The sequence below is a fragment of the Catharus ustulatus genome, chromosome 6, assembly GCF_009819885.2.
Source record: "Catharus ustulatus isolate bCatUst1 chromosome 6, bCatUst1.pri.v2, whole genome shotgun sequence".
Lineage (NCBI taxonomy): Eukaryota > Metazoa > Chordata > Aves > Passeriformes > Turdidae > Catharus > Catharus ustulatus.
In genome coordinates, this window is record NC_046226.1 from 23299679 (window position 1) to 23322485 (window position 22807).

The following is a 22807-nucleotide window of genomic DNA, read 5'->3' on the forward strand; positions in this document are numbered from 1 at the left end:
AAAATAGACAGAAAGAATAGACAAGGGGCAGCTGTCAGCACTCCAGCTGATCCAGTGTGATTATTAATAATGATAAGCAGGAGAAGAGGGCTAATAAAAGGATAATGAAGTGGTCCTGAAAGTGACAGGAGATGGAGCCTGATAAGAGGGCCCATGGCATGGAGCTGTTCTGGCCCCAGTGAGGTCTGTGCAGGGCAGCCTGCTGGGGCAGACACAAGCAACAGGGCACTAGGAGGAAATGTTTCATCTCCCCAGGGATCATGGCAGAGAGATTAGTGTGCTCAGGAAGTCTGGACATCCATATCACACAGCATTCATGACCTAATCAGGGTCCTTCCTAGGCTGTGACTGCCAGGAGTGCAGGTCATCCCCCTGGATAAAGCATGGCCCTGAGAGGACTGGTCTCACCAGAGCAGCCAGTTGCAGATCTCCCATGTTGCCCTGCCCTGGTCCTCACTCAGCACAGCACCATTCCTGCACAGCTCAAGACTGGGGCACCACATTTCAAAATGGGGCACAAGTGGAGAAGCTGCAAGGAGCAGCTGCTGGGAGAGTACAGAGGCAGCATGGGGCATCTCTGCCCTGCCTGGGGATCATCCACCATTCCAGTTTCTCCTGGCTCCGTCAGTTCTCCAGGCTATGAAAGTGTCCCGTATCTCATGCGGTTGTCCAAAAAGGTGAAAGGATGTAGCTGCAGAAAGAGTGGCCTGGAGGGTTGGCTCTGGGTGTCCTTTCCTGAGGGGAAGCTCATGGGCAGATTATGAAGCACAGGCAAAGATTAACACAGCACTCTGTTCTAGTGGTCTGGGTCAGTCGAGGGGAAATAAGGTGTGAAGAGTTATTTCCCAGAAGCCATTAAATAGAAAATGAAATCCCATCTTACACCAAATATGTCTGTCCTCTCAAGGAGAGGATCAAATCATCTGTAAAGATACAGTGGGAAAGAAATAAGAGGAAAACTGAGGACTCAGAACCTCAGACAGAACAAGTCAGATGGCTGGAGAAGGGAGGTCTTGGTCAGAGAATGATGTGGGAGGAATTTAGGCTGTTTGGGACAAACTAGATTAGCTTTCATTCAAACTGGTCTCTTTTATATCCAAACATCCCCTTCTCCCTCCCCAAGCCTAGAGCATCTTTCCTCTTCAGAGGCAGAAATACTGTGGCCTGGGCTGTGCCAGGCCAGCGGGCAGGCTGGCAGCTGGGTGTGTTCCACGGGAGCAGCCCCCACGCCCAGCCACAGGCAGCAGCACTGCACAAGCCCCCGGGAGAGGAGCTGGGAATACAGGCTCTGGCTTGCACTGCTTGGCACTCGGCTCCCGCCACTCCGGGTCACCACAGCAGATGCTGGGAGCATATGCCATGAATTAATTCCACTTTCCCTGAGATGCTTTGGAGAGAGGAATGGCAGTGCCTTTCCAACTTATTAACATAGGAGGTCCCCCCCTACCTCCACTCACTTTATCACACTTAATAAAACAGCCAGCCAGAGTCCCTCTAAGAGGTTCTTTAATGGAAAGTTGCTGGATCTGGCTTTTTTTCAGCTTTTATTTCCTCCATTTTTTTCAGTGTTTCCTAGGCTGTCTCAGCCCCAATATTCCCCCCATCACTGACAAACTGCACTCTAGTAAGGCATCTGCACCAAGAAAGCCTATAAATATAGTATGTATTATTACAAGTAAACCCAGAGATTTCTAAAACTGATAGGACCTATATTTAATTTTTCCTTTATGCACTTATTTTACTTTATCTGTGATGAGGCTCACCATTTGCCCAGTATTGCTCTACTGAGCTCTGAGTCTGTCAGAAGCTATCTGCAGGTATTTACACCCACCCAGAATCCCAGCAAGTCTCTGGGCAGACACCTCATGCCAGCTCACTGAGCTAACCATGCTGTTGACACATTTTGACAGGTTTGCAGCTCTACCTCAGCAATGTAAGCACAGAGCAGAAAAAAGACGAAGCAAGACTGTTGTACATTGAATTGCCATATTTGAAGACGGAAAACACTTGCCAGGTTTGAATTAGGAACCTGAGGCTCTTAATTTCTAACCCCGATTCTGCCAAAGATTCGTTGTGGCCCTAAGCACACCACTGTACCTCGCATTACCCCTCTGCAATACAGGGTCTGTGGAGACCAGCAAGGGAATACTGCTCTATGCCTCAGCCAGGCACAGCCCAGAGGGTTGATCAGAGTTCCTAGGAACTGGGGGCACTGTTTTGAAAACTGCTCCTTCTTCTTATCTCACCTGAGTCTCCACCAGAGCGACTGCTTTGTAGCCCACAAGAAAAAGTTACACTGCCATTTCCTCTCCTACATGCTCTTTCCACAGGACTTGTCAGAAATGCATGTTCCTGAGGCAGTTTTGTCACAGCCAATACACGCTGATGCTTTACCACGAACCTGGGCCTGAAAGAGCAGCTCATTGTTCCTCTTTAGTAAGGACAGCACCAGAACCTGAGAAAAAAGAAGCAACAGGTCTTATTCATCTTCCCAACACTGCAACCAAAACGGAACTGTGGAAGGAAGGTGGGTGGAAACAGCTTAGTGGAGAAGGGCCAGGAACCCAACACCCACCTCCTCTCCTCCAGCTGGGCAAGGAATTGAAGAGACATGGAAACAAGTCTCAGTCTATTAAGTTTATTGAAGGAAATTAAAGAGACAACTTGATCCCAGTGCATATAAATACTGAAACAAGGAGAAAATATCTGACAGCATGGCTGTGGAAAGGTGAAAGCAAGCAGGCTCAAGAAACAAAAGATGCAACTCAAAAACCGAGTCTAGAAATAAAGCAGATTTTAAACTGTAAGGGCAATCATCTATTAGAAAGTAACTGGGAAAGAGTTTTAAATACATTATCTGCCTTTCCCAAGACAGACAAAGCTCAGCCCCATGTCAATGGACTCTGCCATGGCCTATATTATAGCAGGTCAGACTAAATGATCAAAGATGTCTCTTCCTGCCATAAAACAGATAAGGTTGGCATTTTTTTCAAGCCCTTCTCTCCATCTCTGCCCAGGTGTTAGCTGGATTACCAAGGTCCCAGACTGGGCACCACAAGCCTGGCCCCCACATACCTGCTTCCCAGCCCAGAGGATCCCTGCCCAGGGCCCCCAGCTGAGGCAGGTATCCAAAAGCATCCATTTTTTTTCCCCTCTCAGACTGGCTTGTCTGATTTACCAACCCATTTTAGTTTGCTGAATTTAATTTTTTTCCCGGGATGTACAAAGCATTCTAAATTCTATTTGGCCAGGAACCATGTCACAGAAAAGTAGATGCTAGCTCAGCTGGGAAGTTTCTGCTCCTACCAAAATCGGTTTCTCTACTCAGAGAAAGACTTTCGGATTATCTTCCATACAATTGCCTCCCAAGCTTATGCCTCAGTTTTCTAGTTACAGGAGAGATGTCTTGGTTATAAAAAACTTAGTGTTTCCTTAAGACAAATAAGCCTCCCATTATTTTTGTGGCCCCAGAGTGGGGCCCAAATCCTTCTTTTTTGTTGATAAAGTTGTTTGGCATGTCAGCTCTCACCTGAAATTCTGTGGAGTACTGAATTCACAGTGAGCTATTTGACCTGTCCTGCTGTCACAAAAGGAATGCAGTGCTCTGTTAGACCAACCAAACAAGCAAAGAAAGGCAGCACAGCAAACTTCCAACACCTGCACCTGCTCTCCCCAGAAGTAAGTAGCAAGATTCTCCAACATGGCAAGGCTTTGAAGGGCATTGGTTTAGAAGTAATGTTACTGTTTCCTGCAAATTATGACCATGGCTCCACAGGGACAAGGTATTAACAGCTAAATGAGTTTTTCTTTAGATGACAGTAAGAGTGAGTTACTTGGTTCCATGAAGACATCCACCAGGGAGTCACCTTGTTTGTGAGCATCAGGCTCCATTCTTTCACACACATGGAATGAACATTTTCCTTGCAAAGTACCTATGCCTGAAGCAATCCCCATTCAGGCTGTGGTTTCATGCGATTGCAAAAGCTAAGTGAGGTTATGCCTGGTCAGATTTTAGCTGGGAAAACTCAAGGTATAAAGAAGGGCTGTAAGAAGTGGCAGTTTAATAGGTGATGCTGCTTCCTGAGTCAATACAGAGGTAATGTTCCAAGAGAGAGGTAAAACTACCAAGGAAAGGCTGAAGGCTAGTGAATGAAATGTAAATCAGATATCCTGAAGACTTGAAGTGTCTTGTGAGGAAGATAGTAACCTGGATGTCCTATGAAAACAAGTCATATCAGCCTAAGCCTCTCTGATAGCCATCAGTGCAAACCACACTCCATTGTACATTGGTCCACTCCAGAGAGGCTGTGTTTCCACAGAGAAAAGATTGACCATTGCAGTTATCTGTAGAGGTGCTATTGACTCTTTATAAGTAAATATTTTTTTGTGTTTAGAATTCTTAATTTCTTTCAAGAATGAAAATTCTTATTAGAAAATAACCAAAACTTCTCCCAAGACGATTTTTCTATGAAGCAAGGTCCTATTTATTTTCATGTCTGAAATAAATTCTCAAATACAAACAAGTGAATAGAAAATTAAAGTGCTTAACTATTTACAGGAAATGGATGTATGAGACATCTGGTGGGTCAGAGCTCTATGGGAGACTGAGGTGGTCCTCCCTTTCTGACTGTCCCAGGTCCCACTCAGTCACTAGTTCTGATGACACCTCTGTGAAGAGATGATCCCAATCCCAGCTGACATCATCCTACCAAGAGGAAAAAAAGACAAACATACTGAAATGTTACTGGCGTCATCATAAGTTCTCTGAACAATGCCAAAACAGCAAAGAGAGAAGCCAAAATACAACTGCCCTGACCAGGGAAGTCTCAGATTCAGCTGGGTAGAGCAGGAATACTAGCCAGATGAAATGTGAATACCTGCTACAGCTTTAAAACATGGACAAAATTATTCATCTTCTAAAATTCCAAAAAGGACATACTTGTTGATACTTGTTAATATTAGATACTCCCAGGCAGGGCATAGAAAGGAGCCCTTCCACTCTTCTGCACTTCTGCTGAAGCATGTATAGTTCAAAGTTGCAGAAATTCTTTCTTGCAAGCCCTGAGCTCCTGCTCACCCAGTTGTACTTGAGGTTGTTCTGTCCTGCTTTAAAAACTCCCTGCGAAAACCCAAAATGCTTTCTGCCTTTGTCCCTCTGTACTTTTCTGTAGAACCACCTGTACCACCAAAGGACAAAGCACTGTTTCTGCAGGGATCTCTGACAGTAGGCCTTTCACATTTTTCTGACCAGCTCATTCATGTTGAAGGGGGCTAATCATAGTGATGCCATAAACTCATACCAAGAAAGCACTATCTATCTTAGAAATCACCTGCTGGGAAAATCAAACCTCAAAAGCTCAGACAAGCTCCTCCTCACCCCACTGATAAGGCTTCCTTTCCCAGTACAGTCTGACACACACAAGAAGCTTTTATCTTTTTGGTGTTTCCACAAAACAAAGACTTACCTCTCGTAGTTCATGTTCTGGAGCCAAAACTTTGGTGAGGAGCTTCAGGTCTACCTCCCCATCCTATAAACATACAGAGTCACAGTCTTACAGACACTGAGAAAATGAACACCATCATTTCACCAGATACATTTGTTAGACATTACCACATTTGCATCATAAGGGTCTCTCTATCCAGGACAACAGCATTAACCTCATCTGAGCAACAGATACCATATCCTCATTATTTACAGACAAAAACAAGTGCAAAAGCCATGCTGCAGAGAGGAACAGACTCACAGGGAGACTGCAAGCTCTTTGGATTATAAGGCTGTATATTTTGTGCAGCTGAGTATCACTGTGGAGGATGACATGAGCCTGGAAGGAGAGGGATTCACATTGGCCAGCCCATAGCAACATCCACTTACCAGAGTTTGGAAGGCAGCATATTTCATCAGATCTTTGTCCAGGTCATGGTAGGTCAGCACTCGGTTCACCTGCACACTGCAGCCAGAAGGAGTCAGAGAACAAGCTTGTGTAAGTGTGGAAGCACATGTGAGGAGAAGGGTGGCATGAACAGTAGTCTGGTGACATCTTGAGCTTCCACATCCCCCATGCAGACTCTTGGGATGGATGTGCCCAGACAGAAGCATAGCTCAGTCAGCAAATAAACAGTCATTGACAAATCCATGTACCAGGTTGTGCACATGCATAAAAACACGGGATGTGGAACAACCATGGACTCCCTCAGAGAAACCATGCCAAAAGAAGTTCCACAGACTAGTTGCAAGGGCTAGAATGAAAAAAAACCTATAGTGAGCGCATTCAAACAGCCCCTGTGCCTTAGCAAAGGAGCCTCTGAGAGCAACACCATACAAGCTATACAGAATAGTAGGGATTTCTGGCGTTTCGTGTTTGACCTCCATCAGAGCTGTTAAATATGACTTCCTAAAATGTAGCCCTCCAAGAAAAACATGGTGTAGGGGTGACACACCATACCTGCCTTCACAGGTGATCCAACACCACAGAAAAGAACCCTATTAATTGAATTTTCTTGTGCTTGTCCATGAAAACTTGACTTTTCTACTACAAGAAAACTATGAATACAGGAGGATCAGATTGCTTTATTAAAAAAAAAAGAGAGAGAAAAAGAAATTAATCCCAGTGAGAGATACAGTAATTTTAAATTTACTACTATAAACTGTCAATTATTTTTGTTAACAGCTATATAATTACAATAATTACCCCACACTTGTGAGAAAGGCATCTGTGGCCAGGAGTAAGATATCCCACCCCTCCAAATAAGGATCAGCAGAACTAACAGTCTGTGACCTTGGCAATAGGCCCAGTAGAGGAAAGAAGACTTTCCTGGTATGTTTAAGACAAAACTCCAAAAACTTCCATGTCTTAAAACTTTCTGGTCTCCCTTGAGCTGACTCCAAGGCTACTGTGATGGCACCTTCAAACAGCAGGATTGTACTTTGCAAATTAACTGCGTGTTTGAGTAAGAAGGATATCCTTTGGAGGGCAAAGCAGCCTATAACCATGAAAATTAAAGTGTGTGTGACAATGCATGTGCATTGGAGACATTCGGGATTATGCAGGCAACCTTAAATCAAGAAATTCCCTACTTTTGAGAGTTTGATTTTGCTACATCAAATACATTAATCTAATGTAGGTTTTTTATAGAGAGAGAATATGCAGTAATTGCTTTCTCTGTGTAATAGGAAACAAGAATTCTGCACTGTTCATCTTGGAGCACTACTGTCACAGAACACCACACCAAATCCTGCTGAACAGCACTGCTGCTGACATCCAAAGAGCATGAGTAAGATGGGTTTAATTTCACTAGCCAGTTTGCCCTGCTGATGAGAGCCTCAAGAGCACCTGGCAGTGCTCTTACCTGGGGGGAGCTGCCACTTGCATGGCAAGATCTTCCTCCTGGACATCCTCCAAGTCAGGGATCACAGGAATGTCTGCAACAAGAGAAAGCAGCAGCAGTAAGTGGGGAGTGTTGTGCTCTCCTCTCACTGAAGACAAAGGTCCCCTTGCTTCACTGGGAAGCAGCTGGTTTCTTATTAGAGGAAAACAGAAAAAGGCTATTTAGCAGTAATTAAAAATACACTGTTTAATATTAAAACAAGGCAATAAAACTTTGATGTCTGAGGTCACAATAAATCTTGCAAGAGGAACAGGTCAATCCAGGTAGGGCTCTACAGGCCACAGACTTCATACTTGAACACAACCTTGAAGCCAAAAGAAGCCACCTTTACAAAACCTTGCTGCCTGCGTTGCCATCATGAACTGACAAGAATTTGCTTGTTATGTGCTATCATTTATTCAGACACCAGTCACCAAGACTCTGTTAAAAATTAAATGTAGGGCAGAAACTGAGAGAATCCACACAAAACTATATGTTGAAGGATCTGCTGTTGGGGTCTCAGGCTGTGCAGAGGCCCGTAACCTTCCTCAGGAAGGAAGTGCTGGTGGTCTAGCAGATACAAACACTAGGGAACACCTGCCTAGGTGTATTGTCACAAACCTTTTCATGATTTCCAGTGTCATCCTGGAATGGCTGAAGGTCACTGGATATTCCCAGCACAAGGACAATGGCTACTCCAACTACAACAGATGCTGGAAACAAAAGAATTGAGAATAGGAGGAAGAACTGAGTGTGTTTTGCATCCTGCTAAAGAAGCAAGGCCCTGAAAGCACTGCACAGTCTGTCATTTTACAAAGCACTGGAAAAGTTAGTGCAAAAAAAGGAGAAAGAGAATGCAAAGTAACTGGAGGCAGAAAGAAAGAACAGAGTACACCAATACAGAGCTCCTTTAAAGACCCAAGGCCACAAAGGCTCTCCAGAGACCCCGAGCCCAGAAACCATGCAGAAGCTAGTTTGGCTCAGGGAAGAGACCTTCAGCACTGGAATGAGCAGTCCACTCCCAGCTCTGCCGGCACTACAGCAATGCTATTGCTGGATGGCAGCAGGCAGCTGAGCCTGGCTTTGCCCGTTTTGCAGCCCAGGCTGAGATGAATATTCAGGAGCAGGAGAGACATTCCCACCTATGGTGCCGAGGGCTCTGGGCAGGGTCTTCCCAAGAAGCCCCTAGTCCAGCCTGTCAGAGCTGCGCAGGTTCTCAGCTGCCCTCCCCTGCTGCACGGCCGCCGAGTGCCCCTGCTTGCTGGCCAGCGGGCAGCCCCGGCCCAGCTGCAGCAGGGCACGGGTCAGCCAGGCCCTGGCGCGGTGGCTGTCCAGAGCTGGCCACACAGTGGGATTTCTCACTAATTGGTTGCTTGGTGGAAGGCTGAGCAGGACAGGGGCTGTCACGAGCACGGCCACGGTAAGAGGAGTGACAGCTTGGCCAGCCTCAGCAGAGCTGTGCCTTCTAGCTCCCCAGCTGCCCAAGGAGCAGGTGCCTGCAAAGAGGTTCTCCAACTGTAGCAAACTTTCCAAAGACATTTAAAGGGCAACTGCAGCAACAGCCCCTAGGCTGTCCCTCAGACAGAGGAGGCAAGAGCGAGGAATATCTCAACTGTGCATCACTGGGCATTTGGGGCAGATCTCCCCACCTCTGCTTGTGAGGACAATACTGGGTAGAAGCTGCTGTCCCACTGGCTCTTCCCTGAGGAGGCTCCCAGCTCTTGGTAAAACTTGCAGGAAAATGCACCTACGGGACAAAAGCATCTCCAGAGACAGACAGACCAATATGTGGAGGCAGCATGGTAGTCTGCTCAGGGATAATGTGGGAGAAGGTCCTTGTATATAAGCAACAAGGACCAAGGAGGGAAAAGACTGGTGAGACTGGTCCAAGGTGGGGAATGAAGCTCTGTGAAGAGGTGCCCTGTTAAGTCCAGGAAAATGAGCATGGGAATGAGAAACCATTAAACCTCTCCTAATTTATCCTTTTATGACAGGACTATGAACGTTTCTCAGCAAAATTAAAAACTACCTGGGAACAGAGCTGTCTTCACCCACAGAGTAGAAGGTCAGATCCTTATCCACTTTTGACAGCAGAAATGTAAAGGGTGTTTGCAAGAAACTGAATTTCTTCACTCAGTATTCATTTTGGCAGCTATTTCAGGAGTCTACTCTTCCCAGTTCTCTTTTGTTTTGTTGATCTCTTTTTATACTAGAAAAAGTTGTAAACTTAGGGCCCTGATCAGTGATGTCCCTTCCATTTTGCAGGTTCACAAAGACTCCTGGGTTATCTAGCACTGATTTTATCTCATAGCCATTGAATTCCATAAAGAGATTTCTAAACCCCTTGCAGAGCATAACCTCCACTCTGTATTAGCAAAATTCAGGCAATCACTTAGAAATTCTTTCCAAAAGAAATTCAAGGCTCCAATATTTTATAGACACTTTGAAAATATTTCAGACTGAAGAGCTGGAAAAGCTCTGGGGGCCCCTGCCAGTCCCTCCAACAAAGGCCAGCGCACGCTTGTTCTTACTGCAAAGTGCAGATGCCTTGCCCATTTCTAGGCAGAAGCAATGCTCTTTACAACCGTGAGACTGATGTGAAACAGTACGTAAATGTCTCAAATTTTAAGAAAATATCAGGTCCCTGGGCTAACTGCTATCAGGGTCAAATAATTCCTGAAATAGTTGGGTCTTTATTTCACTTGTTACTCATAATAACCTCTTCCCTCTGCCAATTCCCATGGTGCCACTTCTGCACAATCTCTCTCCATTCTCTCTGTACAGTTTGCAAAGTGTCTCAGTTCTCTCTTATCACCAAGTACCCAACCTCACCCCCACTCATTCTCCAGCCACTTAATTATTTTTGTCGCTCTTCTTGAGACTCACTTTTTTTTTCATATAAACTCTGGTAACATAGCTAAGTTGTGGCACAGTGTCAGCTGCAGGGGAACAGCACAGCACGGGTGAGTAGGAGAGTAGGCATATGCTCTATTTTTAATATTTCCACTAGCTTCAGGGAGTCTTTACATATAACATTAGTACATGCAGAAACACAGAACATTAGCACATGTTCACAGGACCATGTCCTCCCAATCTCGCACTGCATCTCTTTCCAATAACAAAGTTGCATGACAAACCCCAACTCTGTGTGCTTTGCTCCGTGTCCCACATTTTTCCTCTTCTGCTCAGTGTGGAGTTTCAGATAATTTTCCATAAATCGGTGTTTCTGGTGCAGAACCTTGACGCACACTTTACTGGCCAAGCTCTCATGTCCAGGTAGACAAACCTCAGAAATTACCATAAAAAAGGACACACCTTCACAGATACCAGGACACTGCAATGTAGTGAGCAATGAAAGCAACAAATGCCCTGTGCCAAGATGAGTGAGCACCAAACACTAGATGACAAACACAAACTCCCCTCCACCTCCCAGATGGTTATGAACAAGTGAACAAAGAATGAAATTAAAATGAGTGTACTCATATGGAAGTTATGTGGGGGCCGGAGATACCAATACCAAATGTTGGCTAATTGGGGAGTTAAGTCACTGCACAAAACTGACTGTCCCAGAACATCTAAGTCCCAGCATAAAATTAAACATATTATTTTATTTCAACAGCTGAACTTAACTAGGTCTTACACAAAAAGGGCTTTGTGACTAAGTTATGATAAAGCACCAATGACATATGATAGAAGTGTGTGAATGGGAGGAGAAGATGGAGGGGAAAGAGTGAAGGCAACTCATGCTACATGCAGACAGTCAAACAATAAGCAAGGAACAGCAGCTTTTCAAGTCATACAGAAAGGAGGGCTTTAGGTGGTCATATTAAAGTATATGTTCTAACCATCACCTTTTTCACCTCATAGCAAATAACTCACTGACAGACAAAGAAGACAACCACAGAAAGCAGCAAGCAGGAGATGGAAGAACCTCTACCAATCTAATACCCAGCTGCTCCTGAAAGCTGGAAAATTGCACCTCCCTCCCAAGCAGGGCTGATTTTTGGTTTAGTAGCAACACCTGCAGGCTGGGCATCTTAAAATCCTGTAAACTCCCAGTAATATCTAGTCCTTGCCCCAAAGAACTAAGTTGTCTGCTAGAAACAAGATGGCACATAAATAGGGACAGACAGAATATCTTCCAGGTCAGGTAATAAATCACGGACAAAGCTGCATCTAGAAACCATGTTCCAGTTTAGACCTGCAGTTAGTCAGAGTGTGGTTGCTGCTTACTCCCTAAGCTGCTTTAAGAGTACACTGAGCGCCCATCCTGAGCCCCATAAACAAAGAAGACTCCATCTCACACAGTCTGATCCACTTTCCCCAACTGGGTCAGTGTTTCAACAGCCAGTTCAGAATGGACATTCTTATGGTGGGTACTGTACTGCCCTCTCTGTGCACACACCACCATATCCAAAGAACACAAAGAGGATGGTGGCTTCTGAACCTGACAGTCTCCATCACCGAGCAGGTATAAAAATGAAACTAACTTTATGTTGCTTGCTCATAAAATGTAAAACTGAAATAATTACAATATCTCTGCTGATGCAAAACTTTGTTTTACTGAATGCTGTTACCTTCTGCATCACGTTTGGGGAATTTTAAACAGGCAAATGGAAGGTCTGATTGAAGATGAAGTTAAGTGAAAGAAATTGGTCTCATTTAGCACATGACAGGATTCATCTGTGTTCCCAAGTCCACTGAGGTAGCATCATGGGCGTTTCATATTCATGAGCTGCTGCGACACTGTGTCCCCTCATTTACAAAGCACCGTGTTCAGCAAATTCTGTCCCTGTGGACACTCTGTGCATTTCATGGTCTTGTCAGAGAGACATCAAACACTTCAGTAACCAAATACCAGAAAATGGCTTTAATTAGTGCATCTCAATGCAATAAATAATTTTTCTCTCTAAGTCGAAAAATGGAAAATTGAAAAAAAAAAAAAGGAAGTAAAAAAGTGGAAAGCAACAGGCAAAAATAATCGTCAAAAAACATAAAGAACAAGGGACACAGCTTCTGCTGAACACACAAACAAGCTTGAAGCCTCTTGGAAGCTTTCTCAGGAGAGCAGCAGGCAAATAGAGAGAATAAAGAATGCTTCTTTGGATGCTTGGATATTAATTTCATAGGGATGTCTTTCCCTGACTGAAATTGCCCTACTAGTAGGCCAACATGGAGCAGCACGCCTGCCTGATCAACCAGCAGGGAGATGAAAACAATAGCGTGAAAAGCAGACAGTACCACAGCTACCAGGGCACTGTCTCAAAAGCTGAGATAAGCAGAAGATAACCTGAGTGCCCCATGTCTCAAAGCCCCCTTCTGAGAAGAGGATGATAACAGCACAACCTGGTCAAGCTGATGGGAAAAGTCACCCTGTGAGCGAGTGCCAGAGGAATCACAGGATCTAGGGAAGGTCACACAGCAGATTCAGTACTGACCCTTGCGTTAACAGCCTTGTGTTAAAAGGTCATATACTTGCCTTGCATAATATTGCGTCTCAGCTAGATGGATGACTGGCTGGGCGGTCAGGTGGTCCAAGAGACATTCTACTTGCTTCAACAGTGTAGTGTTTTCACAGACTGCTTGGTGTGGCATGGCTTCTTCTGCACCTGACAGCTTGCAGGGGACAGCCATCAGGCATTTCTGCTGCTGACACAAAGGCTCTGCCCAGTTTCAGTCCTTTGAAGTGTGAAGAGAAGCTCAGAACAGCCATCATATGAGTCACTGGGCTCAGTGCAGGGCTTCACAAGCAGCAGTGCATGGCTTGTACTTATGCAAGAAGTAGGAGCAGACCCTGACAGCTTTAAAGGTGAGGAATCTCATAATGCATAGGTTTGTTCACCAGCAGCAGAAGACAGGAGAGACTGGAGGCCAGGTCCAGGACCTGGAGTCCATCATGCTCTGAGGTTATCAGCATTTAGAGTGGTAACACAGCTCCTAGTCTTACCAACAGACCCGTGACAGAGAGCTACGCCTGCCCTCCTTTCCAGTAACATGTGTTTTCCCCTTTTCAAAGGCTGCTCCCTGCTCCTTTGCAGTATTCCCCTGCTAAAACATACTCAGAAGGTAGTGGGGCATCAGATGAGAAGGTATGAGGTGTCCTGAGAGGGTCCAGTGAACTCAGAAACACAAAACCCTCTTCAACAAGGCTAGAGATGAGGGACCTTGCATTAGAGCATTACTGGGGCAGGGAAAGCAGCATCTCAGGATGCTCCTGTGGAAGTATGTTCAGGAGCAGGCATGCCCGATTCTATTTCATCCTCTTCATGTTACACGGGAAAAACAAGACAAACTACATTTCTTTTATGCTAAATCCTTAGGTTTTTTTATTTTTTCTTATATATATTTATTAAAAAACGCCTCTTTGATCGGCAGCACCCATGACACCTCCACATCCAGCGACTCCTCAGAAGCCTCCCTCCCTCCACACAAGGCCACCGCTGCTGACAGCCAGCCGGGTTTGATCAGAGCCACTCAGAATCGGATTTTCATAAGACAGATGAGGAATCTTACTGCTGCTCTCTCTCATATCAGATGAGAAACTGAGGAGGAGGGGGGACGGGTCCTGAGGGAATGACACTACAATCAAGGGCTACATGGTTCTCTCTCTGTCCCTCCACTGCTGCAATTTTCAAAGGAGTTTGCCTCAGGCAGTTTTAAATGATGGTGTCTCAATTCTGTAATCATCTTTCAAGAGCTTTTTCTTAAAGGGTATTTTAGGTAAACCTAGTCCGTCAACTACATTTATGGACTCAGCAATCACAGACCCAATATGACTGTGTATCAACCATATCGCAGAATTTAGCAACAGAAGATGCTTCCCCAGACTGCCACTTTCAGCCCTCAACAAACTGCGTGTGCTCCCTTGTAATCAAGCAGCCCACTGCCCCTTGGCCAGTGCTCTGCTGCTTCAAATAGAACTTCAGACAGTCTCTTGGGACATACTCTCTGCTCACCCTTGCCCACTGTGGCTCTCAAGAGAGAGCTTTTCTCCAGCACCAGAGGCTCTAGATCACAATGCCAGCAGTTATTGGACGAGCTCAAACTGGCCTGGACCAACAGTTCAGGGGAAACCAACAGGCTGGGTTGAATCTGCCCTTCAGTGACCTTGCACAGATACTCAGAGTAGTGCATTGGGTGGGGGAGCAGCAAAGAGAAAGCTATGGTACGCTGACAGAGCCACACACGAAGTCACAATGCAGAGTCCCAGAGACTCAACAAACCACTGACACTCTCTGTCCCAAAACCTTCTATTCAGCCCATTCATACCACTTCCAAAACAATATGTCTTTCACTCTGTCTCCATTTCACTGATTCTCAGAACTTTTCATCCATTTAGCTCTCCCCAAATCATTCTAACACTGTCTGTGAGCCTATGAAGTACCCACTGGCCATAGGCCTGACTGTTCCTGCAAATTCTGCCCTCTCTTATCCTACTGCTCAGCCACTGCAACTGTCCTTGCAGTTCATGGTCTCTGGAATCCACCAGCACATGGTGTGCTCCATAGAAACAGAAGCACACCAGTGAAGCAACTGGCAAAACTGATCAGGAATGACAGAGCCAACAATAACCCTCACTCTGCTCTATCCTCAGTTCTGTTTGGAGCAATATCATCACTGGTGTATATTTGCATGCAGCTCAGGAAGTGTTGGATATTTTATGGCTGTGAATTACAGATCTCCCACCTGACAGATATCACTACCCAGAAGGATTGGGGACCATGGTATCTGCCCACTTCCCCTCTGCTGTTCAAAGTCTGGACTCTCATCCTGTTCAAATGCAAAGGAGCTGCTGGCACATGCCAGAAGGGTAAGAAGTCCTTCTAGAGGTATGACATTGCATAGAGAGGTCTAATCATCAGTTCTGCTTCCTTGAGGAGGCTCCCCAGCAGGCAGAAAGGGGTTTTGCCTTGAGGGCACATATCTAGTGACTGTCTCCTGGCAGCTTTCCTCACCTGCAGGTCAGGTTCCAGTTGTCTATGTAGCACAGTCAGGCTTTCATTTCAATTAGCTATCTCGTGCACACACACTATCTGCTTTAAAATAACAAGCTGTTGTTCCTGCAGACAGAAAATCACACATCACATCCCAGTCTTCCAAAAAAAGCCTTTTCTAGGAGCTATGCATCTCAAGAGTAACAGAGAGAAAGCAAAAAGGGACTTCTGATGATGGGGCAATAGTCAATGTGGGAATAGCTGGGAGAGGGATTATAACCTTAGCTAATAAGTTCCCATAAACTGCTGAGGAGAAAAATCCAAGGGCAAAGTAGTAAAGAGAAAGACATCAGGGGGAATACAACACAGCAGTGCAGAACTGGTGGACAGGAAAGGAACAACAAAGAAACTTCTAGCCAAATGACAAATCAGATTGCTGAGGCGGGGGACGATTGCTAATTCTCACCCCAACAGGAAACAGCCCCATCTAGCTCTGTGCCAGAAAGAGACACACAAGCAGAGTAAATCCCTCCCTGCTGCAGAAAGCAGCAAAGGGAGGATAAAGCCCTTCAACTTCAGCTTGGTTGTCACATCTTCCCTCCCACCTCATGACAAAGGATAGTCTGCACGTGGCAGAAGCTCTTGGCTCCTACAGAAAAGGAAGCAGTGTGCTGCAGATAGCACCTTTCAAATTCCACAGAGAGTCTCATGTCTCCCATATCAGGCAGTTTCCCTGCCATACAGAGCTCAGTCACTGCTGCTCATTTTCCCTGTTGACATGGACAGAAAATTGAGCAATTACCCTCAAACTCCTCTCTCTCAGATTGCACAGATTGCTACATACAAAGCATTAAGCCCCCAATTGCCCCTGGCCAAAAGTGACTTAACTAGACCTGTCCTTTAGGAATTAAACACTTTTGTGTTGCTTGTGAAGCATTTATTATTCCTCAAGTGTGATGCATTAAATCCTGCTAAAGCAGGTTTCTCACCATGCGAGGACCTGGTCCCCTATAACAAGGTCCAAGTGGGCACATACCCACTAACAGAGGCATCACTAATCTGCTGTGCCTGAGTTCTCACAAGTACCAGCATGTGTTCAGGAGGGTGGGCACTAAGATCACAGTGGGTGCTGTGTAATCAACCTAGCTATCAGTTAGATAACCCGGAGCTACTTTTGGAGAGACACTGCACTTTTCCAAAACTGGGTTTCCACCTTCTGGGTAACAAATGGCTGAAACTGCAGATCATTCCGTGTATGTCCTTGTCTGGTCCACCCACTTGCCACCTCCCAGTTATTCCACACAGCCTGCAAAGTGTCCAACCTTCTCCCCCAAACTCCCACAGAGATAAGGAATCAGATGCTATTTCATACACTGGCCAGGAGCAGTGAAATAATTTTACTTTTATTTCTGAAACTACAAGGGTTATCAAGCCCAAAAGTCTCCACTCGGCTTTGCAAACATCCCTCCACTCTCCACCTGCCAAACCAGTGGCAGCCCCCTCTACAGCCCCTATACTTTTTTAACCCATTCTCAAAGACTCCAAACTCTGATGTACAAACGATCACAAGTGAGCACATTTCAAATTCACAAGAACACCTTTTTAAGGACATATAGCTTTGTCCTTCATTCTTCTAATGAAAAGGTTGGATGAGGGACAAACAATGTTAATGGAATGGTACAGCTCAGCTTTCTAATAGGTTAAAGAAAGGCGATCCAAATATATTGGTTGACAGCAGCAATCATTACGCAACTGCGCCTGTTCATATTAAGGTGTACAAGCTAAGACATTATGCAGCACAAAATAACCGTGACCCATCCTTGGGAATCCACACACCAATGTCTTGATTTTTGTATGTTTAGAATGTGAGCTTTACTGTTACAGTTAAGGACACAAACTCAAGTGCCGTTCGATGCAAAGGGGAGGCTGATAAAGCTCAATTTACTGCACAGCCACAGCCACTGCATGCTACTCCCTGCCTTCTACACCAGGCAGTTATTTGTATCTCTCTGCTTATTCAAAAGAGTAATTTTATTAATGTTCTGGAGCTTGTTTATATATCACTTTTCTTCACTGCAGTTGCTGAGCCCACATGGAAAATTCCTCTCCCAGAACAGTTTGCCTAATCTCCCTGTTGAAACAGGACTACAACCATGCAAATGCATCATCCATTTAGAGATTTTCTATATGCAAATTAAATCCACAACCCAGCATATTTGTACCAGAAACTGCCTTGGTAGGAACCATACTATATCTTTCTTCTAATGCATAGATCTAATCCAAAGCTAAATGCCAGTTTGCAAACAATCCAAATTCAACTGCTAACCACAGGTCAGGCACAGATAAGTAAGTGAAATCTATTAGGATTCAACATGTCTTCATACCACAATCTGTATCAATTCTGTTCTATATTTATTACCCAAGTTCTTGGAGTACTGAAAGTCACATGCTACAAACAAACATGTGGCAAGCATTTTTATGCCTGGTTAGCAAGTACTCCAAGTACATGACCAAGGTTCAGCAAAAAGGACAAGCATGTATGCACAGTTAGAGCTATTCAGAACAGACTACCAGTCTCAGTGACATACGCTGAAATTTAAGAAGCCCAAGGAACTTCCCAGGGGGAAAATTCTGTCTGTTCTGAAGATGCCAATGCTATAAAGGTGCCACTTCTGGCAGTCATATGTTGCAATGCTTAATCTGTCTGGAAGACCCAAATAAGTCTTCATTTAAACTCATTAACCATACTGATGTCTGATCCTTTGTGACTCCAGATAATTCTTCTGATGTTTGGTGATATTTTACAGACACAACTTTTTATACACTGTATAAAATTCTTAGCCCTTGAAAACTGAGGTACTTCCTAGAGGCTTTAATGAATTTCTATGCTCCCCACAGCTGCCTAGTGCTTGTCTTGAAATTCATACTGTGGATTTTTCCTGAAATTTCTCTTGACTCATCCAGTCCTAGAAGAGCAGGTAATATACATTATAAAGAAAACTAGTGCTAAACAGGAGTCCAGTAGATTTCATAGCAGCCTGTACAGGGATGAGATGGGATTACCTACCAGTGTTTATGTTTAGCTTATAATCTATGATCTTGGGTTAGGGCAAGCAGATTTTTTAAATTAAGAATTCCATCACGAGAGAAACCCCAGGCAACAAGGATACTGCTATAAAAGATAACAGATGCTTTAAGCAGAGGCTAGTGTCACCTAAACCTCGGGAGAGCAGGGACTCCTCTCCCCACTCTTAACCTTTTGTTGTGCTTTTAGCTCTCATTTTGCCCAGTCCACTATTCTTCATGGAGGTAATTACAGAGAAAAATGCGTCATTGCCACTTTCCTGCTTTCCAAGGGTTTTCTATAATTCTATTTTCATGAAGAGCCAGAGGTAGACTACAAGTTCATTTCCTCATCCTCCCTCTCCATCTCCTTTACCCTTTTTCCCTCATTCATCTGGGGAGACCTAAGCAGCTCCTACATTTGTTTACCCTCAGAGTGGTAAATTTCCTAGCAATTTCTTACAAGATGCCTCTGCTCACTTTGCTAGAGAGCACCTAGACATGCATGAAGGCACTTCTTGCAGTAAAGTAGGTGATACTTTACCTCCTCCATCATCTGATGCCTCCAGGCTCTGCTGTCTGAGACGATGGCTGCAGCAAAGCACAAGAAAGAATTTTAATTGCATGCCTAGAAAAACATGTTGTTGTGCCCCCTTCCTCCCCACAAACTTCACCGCCTGTCAAGGAGAGAGTTTCCAAGTATGCTCAGCCCACATGGAAGACTGAACTTCCATACCCCTCATTCCTGGGCTCAGTAGAAATCGCAGTTTAAGCAAGATGCACCTAAGATAAACCTCTAGGCTGCAGACAGTAGGGCCTGGATTTGGTCTGGGAGGAAAGCAGTAGCTCTCTAATTTTCCTTCTTTCTGTTTTATGGGAGTGACAGAGCTATCATCTACTCCATATCCAGGAAACTATAGAATGACCAGCCCTGCCCCATCCCAGGACACAATATGAATTCCTGACATATCTGCAGGAATGCATCCTTCCCAACTTTCAGATCCTGCTGTACTGGTCAGATGATCAGATCAGATGTACAAGTTGTGGAAGAAGTCTCAGTAACAATGGGAACTTACTCTTCTACTTCTTCTGTGTGCTTTTTTCCTGACCTGCAAGACAAGGAAGGCTTATGTTTACAAAAGGCTAGAGAAATTTTAAAACTTCACCTTTCCCCATATGATTGTTATTGTGCAAAACAGTTCCTGCATCAGGTCTGATATAACACATCACACCTTAAAGAGTTCTGAGTGACTATTAAGCCAGTGTATCAAAAAGTCCCTGAGTGCAACAGACTGAAACAAAACCACTTGGGTCTCAGAAGACAGCCATGCCCAGATATGGCATACCCTGTGGTTCTTTAGTTTCTCAGATACTTTTTTATCCTCTTTGCCATCAGCTGCAGGTAAAGCTGGCCATACCTGAGCAGAGAGGTTGGTGCACTAAGGAGTGAGGAAGGTGCTATACTTTGTCTACCTACTCCTGAGAAATCAATAGTTTCTTCCTCCCCATGGTTGCACATAAAGATTTTCTGGTTGTCTTTTTGGGTTAGGGGTCTCACCTGAGGTGGCCAAGCTCAGGTCAGACATGCAGTCACTGCTGAAAATCAGAGTTAATCTGGCTGAGTAACAGGAGTTCATAATAATAACATGGTAGGGTGGTGCTGGCAAATGGCAGCTCCCTTGCTCTCCACCCCAGCAAGCCCAGAAGTAATTCAGACCCGATTAGGGATGCTTGTTCAATATTCAAAATGTAAAACATGGAGATTGCTGAACCAGCACTTTGAAAAGTTAATTAAATGCCAGGTTTCTTTTTAGCAGATACTCCATCACTCGCTGATTGCTTTGGCCATTTTGCAGAGTGAAGTTTCATGTCTATGCATTGGGAATAAATATTCACCCACCCTTAAGCTGAAGTCAGGGTGCCATGACAAAGAACACATGGGACTGTCCCCTATCACATGCACTATCCCAGGACACACCAAAATCTAAGAAAATTTGCTTCACTGCCTTGCACTGCTTTTTTCAAAGCACTTCATGACATGGCACAGGCCTCTCCATATCTGTTCTCTGTTCCAGCAAGTCACAGTCTTCACCTAGCTCTCCTGTGAATAATCTATTCTTCTAAGAGCAAGGAGCAGGGCAGAGAGGATGCCTAGCTATATGGAGAAGAGGTATAAGGAGAAGAAAGTCCTTTTTCTCTACTGCTGTCTCTGGAGTCTGCAGTCTGTAAGAAGCCAAAGATTACACTGAATCAGTGATCTGAGCCCAGTAATATCAACTGCTATAATCAGAACTGCAGCTGTGTAGTGACAGCTGCAGCTGCACTTTCAGCTATATCTGTGCCCTCTGCTCAGAGAGAAAAATGCAACCTAACTGGGGAAAGAACCAGTGAGGATGAACTGTCCAGCTCCATCCTTCTCTCCAGAGGTAGTACAAAGCACTTTTTGTGAACCTCCTGATAGTGTGGAGAAAGAAACGGATGGCTTCGGAGAGCCCTCCACTAGCGCTCAGCGGCATTTAGACTCTGAGAAGATACAGGTAGAAAGATGATGCAAGATTTCTCCTATTTTATTCCTTCTTTATGCCTTCACAGAACTGGTTCCCACATAGTCTTACCCTCTCCAAGCTGAAACATCCCAAATGATGGCATTGCACAGCCATGCACAGTGACATGATTTCCTGGGGGTTCAATTTAACAACTTATTGGCGTGATCCCGTTCCTCTTGATGATTGTCCAACCCCAAATAACACTCTCCTCCTCAGTACTCACACTCCTTACATCTTTGCTCCTGTCTCCAGGCAGGAATGAAACACTCCACATGTTCATACTTCCCAGGAGAAAAGGTCACTACTACTATCCCTGTAAGCAATTTCTGTTTCTTTTTCCTAAGCTCCCTGTCACAACTGATATCCAGGTGGCCCATAGGGAAGGCAGTCATGTTAGTCTTAGAGACAGAGACTGCTTTGCTTATGTTCTGAGGCTTAAGCTTTTTCAACTTTTCCATGTTGTTAGGAAAAGACTTATTCAGGACAATAAGCAGATACCTCATTATGAAACACCTGCACCATACATTGGAAAAAACACTAATTTGGAGAACAAACCCATCAGCAGGGAGGGGGAGAAGAGTATTGGCCCCTCTAATCCCAGAGCCTGTTAGAACTCTCCCATCAAACAAGACCATTCCTTCTTCTTCCCAGAGCAAGTTACAGCCCCATGGTCAGTGCCCCCAGGAGAACACCTTAATCCCTGTGCCACAGGTCCCAACAGTGGCACTGGGGTGAGGCAAGTCTCTCATGTTGACAGTACTGCAGTTTATACAGAGCATTTATATACTAACAGCACTGGAGCAGGAGCTAGAAATGACTGCTCTTCTGTAGGATAGACATCTACTTCCACTCACCTGTACCACATATGTTTGTTAATAAATGATTTGGTACAGCATCATTTGATGAAACTAGCATTTCAAGTCAGCTCGTGAGTTCACATCCCAAAAATATAGCATGAAGCTTCTGCAGACAGGAAGGAATTTTATGTTTTACACTCTCTGTGGCCTTAATGATCAAGCAAAGAAGACACTAGGCAACCTACTATTTCCTCTATTTTTCTTATAAGGGTTCCTTTCATTCTGTTTGGTGCCAAATTATTTTTTGAGTTCTTGTGTCAGACTGGGGGAAAATCTTTTGTTTTTTTTGGTAAAATTGCAGTACCTAAATCTACATAACAAAGTGACTCCGAGAAGACAAGCTTCATTTTGTGTCCTAAGGCTAAAAACCTTCAAGGTAGCAAGAGAAACCATTAATAGATCTTCAAAAGGTGCCCCACCTTCAATTCTGTCCATTCCATAAACTTAGCTGAGGGCTAAGCTATACCTGGAGATAGTATTCCTGCAGAACCAAACAACTGATTGTCTCTTTGCTCTCCAAGTACTGTGGAAAGCCTCACATGATTTCTTCATTATATTATCACATTGCTTTAAGGACTGTAGGGTACCCCTAGGAATAGTTTCATCTTACCAATGCCAACTGCCACACACTGAGACCAGCATTTCCTCCTTCAGGAATATCAAGTCTGGGTAAACAGCACCCTCTTCATTCATCTTGTGAGCTTTCTAGTGGTGAGTGAAAGCAGACACAGAACAAACCCAACTGAACTCAAGACAGCATGCACAGCTTTCCTACTCTTTTCTCATGTTCTCAGCAACACAAAGTGCACTGCCCTGCTTTATCCGCTGCAGCAGCAGGCACAGCCCAGGGAGGGCAGAAATAAGGACCTACAAAATGAGCAATTGAATATGAACTACAGCTATTCAAGTAAGGATAAACAAAACAATAGAATCCCAGGATTAGTGCTCAGAAATACATCTAGTCTGCTGTATTATACACCAGCTACTCCCCATTTTTATGAGACAGAGATACATCTGGTTTTTTCACTTACATTCCCAAGCA

At 44.6% G+C, this 22807-nt stretch overlaps 1 protein-coding gene across 5 annotated transcripts in view; it reads right to left on the bottom strand.

Annotated features, from left to right (window-relative positions):
* Window positions 1-2622: 2622 nt before the first annotated feature.
* Window positions 2623-22807, bottom strand: part of IFT43 (intraflagellar transport 43) — a 45110-nt gene continuing 24925 nt past the window's right edge. For 3 of the 5 annotated variants that reach the window (XM_033062097.2, XM_033062095.2, XM_033062093.2), the window contains 7 exons: window positions 19439-19471; window positions 18907-18953; window positions 16622-16624; window positions 7348-7420; window positions 5873-5948; window positions 5466-5528; window positions 2623-4705 (listed from right to left, as the gene is read on the bottom strand). In XM_033062097.2, the coding sequence (XP_032917988.1) occupies window positions 4595-4705; window positions 5466-5528; window positions 5873-5948; window positions 7348-7420; window positions 16622-16624; window positions 18907-18953; window positions 19439-19471 (406 nt within the window). In that variant the 3' untranslated portion in view covers window positions 2623-4594. The remainder of the gene's footprint in view (window positions 4706-5465; window positions 5529-5872; window positions 5949-7347; window positions 7421-16621; window positions 16625-18906; window positions 18954-19438; window positions 19472-22807) is intronic. The other 2 variants (XM_033062096.2, XM_033062094.2) reach the window with 1 other exon arrangement.